Source organism: Dermacentor albipictus, chromosome 1 (assembly GCF_038994185.2).
Source record: "Dermacentor albipictus isolate Rhodes 1998 colony chromosome 1, USDA_Dalb.pri_finalv2, whole genome shotgun sequence".
Lineage (NCBI taxonomy): Eukaryota > Metazoa > Arthropoda > Arachnida > Ixodida > Ixodidae > Dermacentor > Dermacentor albipictus.
This window is the reverse complement of record NC_091821.1, coordinates 258,981,193-258,986,073: the sequence shown is the minus strand read 5'-3', so window position 1 is coordinate 258,986,073 and position 4,881 is coordinate 258,981,193. Positions and strand designations below refer to the sequence as shown.

Here is a 4,881-nt window from a genome sequence, read left to right as displayed (position 1 = left end):
AAAGAAGGGTTCCGAGCGACGTTGAAGAGAACAAAAAAAAAAGGATTATATTAAGAAAAAGTACATGGTTCACCTTTACAACACGGCTCCAACTATCGGAGCACACTACATTCTAGAGTCTTTGCATGTTCGAGCATCTCTTTTCACGGCCGTCCGGATCCGCTTTTTATGCCGTTGATTTCCCTCTTTCCCTCGTCGAGGAAATTCGCTGGCCAACCGTAAACGTTGAATCGTTCACCACCTCCCGTTCTCTATTGCCTCCACCGTTGCACAACCAACATGTCTCCAACGTGGTGCACGTGTATACAACGTGGTGCTCCTGTCTCCGACGTGGTGCACCTGTCTCCAACGTGGTACAATACGAGGCAACCGCGTGGCAAACCGTGAACCCACCGTTGATTTTCCCGGGAGTCACTGACAATGACCCTGTCATCGATCAGTGACCTCTACGTAACGGTCAGGAGGGCGACACTGCTGTCTTGAAGCGAAGTGAATGATGAGGCGTGAACATCAACCGTGACAGCTGCATGACGCTAGTGGAGCATCCTTTGTTCTGGGGGATCGTGTGGTCTCCATCTAGCGGTGCTCCACGGGGAGTCACCTAGACCACCGCGTAGATCTGATGATCTGAGCCCCTCACGGGGACGATCAGCTCAGCCGCGTGTGTAGCCTGTGCCCGAAGCGGACGCTCGTTCGGTCTCCACTGGGAGCGAGGCAGAGCGCCGCAAGGAGAAGGCCCAGAGTACAAGGTAGGCGTTTATTCGACGACTACATCGGCTTTTACTGTAACTGTTGCACCCGTATCGGCGAGGGGCCAGTGAGCCGAAGCTCCCGCAAATCAAGGGTGGCACTGAGTATCAGAGAGAGAGAGAGAGAGAGAGAGAGAGAGAGAGAAACTTTATTTGGTTCCTTCAAGGATTTAGCGTCTCGAGCTCTCGGTCGTCTTGGGCGCCGGCGACTTGGAGCCTCTTCCGGCAAGGGTGGGCCCCTATTCCAGGGCTCCACTGAGCCTAGCTACCTCACTAGCGTGCTGCACTAAGGCCCTTTGGGCCGTGAGCTCGCAGCTGGTAAGCCGACTCTCCCATTGCTCCGCACTCGGGTTATTGTGTTGGTGGAATGATTTATTGTGTTTACATTCCCATGTGACATGATATAGTGTGGGTGTGGCCCCGCACCATGGGCAGGTGTCTCTGTATTGTGTTGGGTACATTTTGTTTAGGATGTATAAATTTGGGAAGGAGTTTGTCTGCAATCTGCGCCAACTCGTTGCTTCCTCCTGCGTTAGAGCTTTGTGCGGTGGGGGATATTTGGCTCTCGTCCCTCTGTATAAGTTTAAGATTTCTGTGTATCCTCCTTCACAAGCGTGTGGGTGATACTCCGGGGCACGCGACTGCTCTGCTCGGAACGTGGCCTCTCGAGCTAGGCTGTCTGCCCTTTCGTTACCCTCTATGCCTGCGTGGGCCGGTATCCAAATTAACTTGTGCGTAACGTTCCTCTCGGTGAAGTTGGCTCCGCCAAGAATTCTGAGGGCGGCTTTGCTAATCCTGCCCCTCGTGTAATTTCTGCACGCTTCCTTCGAGTCTGTTAAGATATTTAGAGGCCTGCCTGTCCTATATCCTTCTACTGGCGCCAGCGCCACGGCAATTTCTTCGGCCACCGCTGTGTCGGCTGCCTTTGCCGTCGCACATGTGATCAGATTCCCGTCGCCGTCCACCACCACCGCCGTGGCCGTGCGCTTCCCTTCTCGTGGGTACGTGGCAGCATCGGTGTACACCGTGTTCTCTAGTAGCGCTAGTGTCTTTTGCACGTATTCGGCTCGCGCCTGCCTTCTGCTCTCGTGGAGGTTGGGGTCCATGTTCTTAGGTACTGGCCTAACGCTTATTGTTTTTCTTAAGCAGTCGGGCACGTCTGCGTATCTATCTACATGTCCGCTCGTGTCCCGTCCCAGCCTAGTCAGGAGCGCTCTCCCTGCAGGGGTGCTTTTGAGTCTGGCTTTTTGCGTTTCAAGCAGGGCTTCCGCCAGTTCGCTGAAAGTGTTGCTGATGCCCAGTTGGAGCAGTTTTTCGTTTGACGTGTTTTTGGCAGATGGAGAGCCGTCTTGTATGCTTTCCTGATTATCGTGTCCGCCTGTTCCCTCTCTCCTTTGGTCATCGCGTGGTACGGTAGCGAGTAGATGACTCGGCTGACGACCAGGCTGCCGACGAGTTTGAGTGTGTCTTCCTCTTTCATGCCGTATCTTTTTTTGGGAGACCCTGTTGATCATCTGGCCCACCTGCTCCGTCACTTTGCTCAGCAGGCTGATGGTGTGGCTGCATTTTCTGCTGCCCTGTAGCCACATGCCCAGGATTTTGATCATACAGTTGAATCCCGCTATAACGAAATTCACGGTGCACGAAAAAAAATTCGTTCTCGCGGAACTTCGTTATCGCAAAAATTTGACGTGAAACGCAGAAAGAATTGCCCAAGCAGCAGCAAAGGCGTTTAATGCCAAAAATCTGTAAGCTTGGTTTGCTTACGCTTCACGGCGAGCAACGCCGTCACGCGATTTTCGCACTCGGTCAGCAAACCCATTGCAACATCGTCGTCTCGGACAGCAACGAAATTCCTGATGACATCAAAAGCGTCCATCACCTGTACGGCGGTTGCCGCAGCCGGCGCTTCCTGTACGTCGTCGTCTTCTTCATCGGAAGAGTCCTTATCATTCCGGGCAGCTTTTATGATCTGCTCATCACTCACATCTTCGTGAACAACAACACAAGCGTCAGCGCCGATGTATTCGTCGAGCTCGAGATTAGGCGGCACGGTTCCTATTTCTCCCAGCGTTTTCCAGGCGGCCGCGATCCCCGGAGCCGGTGACGCCTCTTCGTCGTCGTCTGTAACGCCTGGTGTTAGGCCAGCAGAGTGTACGGGTCGACCTTCGGCAAATCCGGCGTGCCTGAAACAGTTCACAATTACTGAGCGCCCCAGTGTGCTCCAGGCAGCAGACATAATCTGCAGTGCCACGTACAAGTCCACCTTCGTGTCTCGGCCGGTTTCAGTGTTAAAAAGCAGCCGCTGAATTAACCTCCCGCGGTAAGCGCGCTTCAGGCTAAGAATCACGCCCTGATCGAGAGGCTGTAAGACAGACGTGCAATTGGGAGGGAAAAACCTCAGCTCCGTGTTAGTGAGCTTGACTTCGTCGGAGTGATGCGCTGAACAATTGTCCAAAAGCAAGCAAACTTTACGGCCCTGCCGCTTCATGTCGCGGTCGAATGCCATCATCCACTCGGTGAAAATAGCGCGGGTCATCCATGACTTGTTGTTCGCCTTGTACTGCACAGGTAGGCTACGAGTTCCCTTAAAACAGCGCGGCTTGGCACTTTTGCCTATGACTAACGGCGGACGCTTGTCCGAGCCATCCATGTTTGTGCAAAGCAGCACTGTGATGCGTTTTTTGCTGTGTTTGCCGCCGTGACAGCGCTGCCCCTTGAAGTCGAGCGTCCTAGCCGGCAACATCTCGTAGAATAGCCCGGTCTCGTCGGCGTTGTAAATGTCTGCAGGCGCGAAGTTGCTTAAAATTCCGGCCATGTTACTCGCCTTCCAAGCAGCTGCTCCGTCCACGTCTGCTGACATTGACTCGCCGCACAACACTTTTCCAACGATGTTATGGCGGGCCTTGAAACGGTTTAGCCAGCCAATGCTGGCTTTAAAATCATCAATGCCAAGTAGGCATGCATAGTTCAAGGCTTTCTGCTGGACGATGCTTCCGGACAGGGGGACGTTGCTGGCTCGTGCTTCCACAAACCACGCATGCACTGCTTTGTCCAACTCTTCATGGAGGGGCCGCGTCACCTTTTTGTGCTTCGAGGATGTGCCTGAAGCAAGTGCCATTCTCACGCTGTCCTTATTGCCTAGAATCGTTGACAGCGAACTTGCAGGAATTCCGAAGTCTTCAGCAATTGCCGCTTTCTTCCTTCCGCTTTCTGCTTGGGCGATTATTTGAGCTTTTTGCTCAAGGGAAAGAGTTTTGCGTTTTTTCACTTGCGTTGCCATCGTGTCCTGCGGATGAAAACTCGTCGTTGTCGAAGAGAAAGGCAGCGAGTGAACAACGCGACCACGACACAAAGCCAAAATGGCGGAACTGCAATCACGTGATTTCATGCTTAATGTGGCTTTGGATTTGACTTGGACTTCTCGCCAATAAAACTAGTTTCGGTTTCGATTTTGAACGCGAAAATTTCGTTGAAGCGGAAACGCTCTGCAAAAATGGTTCGTTGTGCAGAGAAATTTAGGCCATTAATTCTTATAGGATACTCGCGGGGAATAAAAAATTATTCGTTGTCGCGGAAATTTCGTTGTGGCGGTATTCGTTGTGGCGGGATTCAACTGTATTCTTTTCCGGGATGTTTTGACCGTCAAGCGTTACTTCCAGCGTTGCTTGGGTGGGGTGTCTACCTACTCTCAGTAGTTCGGATTTTTCTGTGGAGCATACCAGTCCCCTCTCTCTGGTGTACTTTTCGACACAGCGCGCAGCCTCTTGTAGCTTCTCTTGTTTTTCTCCCAGTGAACCTTGCGTGACCCAAACCGTGACGTCGTCCGCGTACATCCACGCCGCTATACGGGAGGATGGCTCCCAGCGACTGTGCTACCAGGGCAACGTTCCTTCAGCTCAGTGTAGGCTCCGAGGGCGACTCGGTGCAGTACGACCGCGCACGTGAAGTGAGCCGCGTCTCTTTGGCTGGGCCTCCAGAACAGGAGCAGCGGATAGGTGTGCACCCGCCTCGGGTCGAGAACCTTCGGCAAAAGCGACCAACCAAAGGGGGTGACCGGGAGAATCGGAATTCAGTACGCACCGTGTCGCTGTCCGAGAGCTTCTCCCCGCGTTCCCACTCCCCGGTCGGC

The 4,881-nt window shown here is 53.3% G+C and overlaps 1 protein-coding gene across 1 annotated transcript; it reads right to left on the bottom strand.

Moving 5' to 3' along the window:
• Positions 1-2,452: 2,452 nt before the first annotated feature.
• Positions 2,453-4,360, bottom strand: LOC135920136 (tigger transposable element-derived protein 6-like). Its single transcript, XM_065454238.2, has one exon. The coding sequence runs from the start codon at positions 4,138-4,140 to the stop codon at positions 2,482-2,484; it is 1,659 nt and encodes a 552-aa protein (XP_065310310.2). The 5' UTR covers positions 4,141-4,360; the 3' UTR covers positions 2,453-2,481.
• Between the last annotated feature and the right edge of the window lie 521 nt (positions 4,361-4,881).

Bases quoted from the DNA above. Each gene is read 5' to 3' on its own strand.
- LOC135920136 (XM_065454238.2), bottom strand. From the start codon at position 4,140: ATGAAATCACGTGATTGCAGTTCCGCCATTTTGGCTTTGTGTCGTGGT.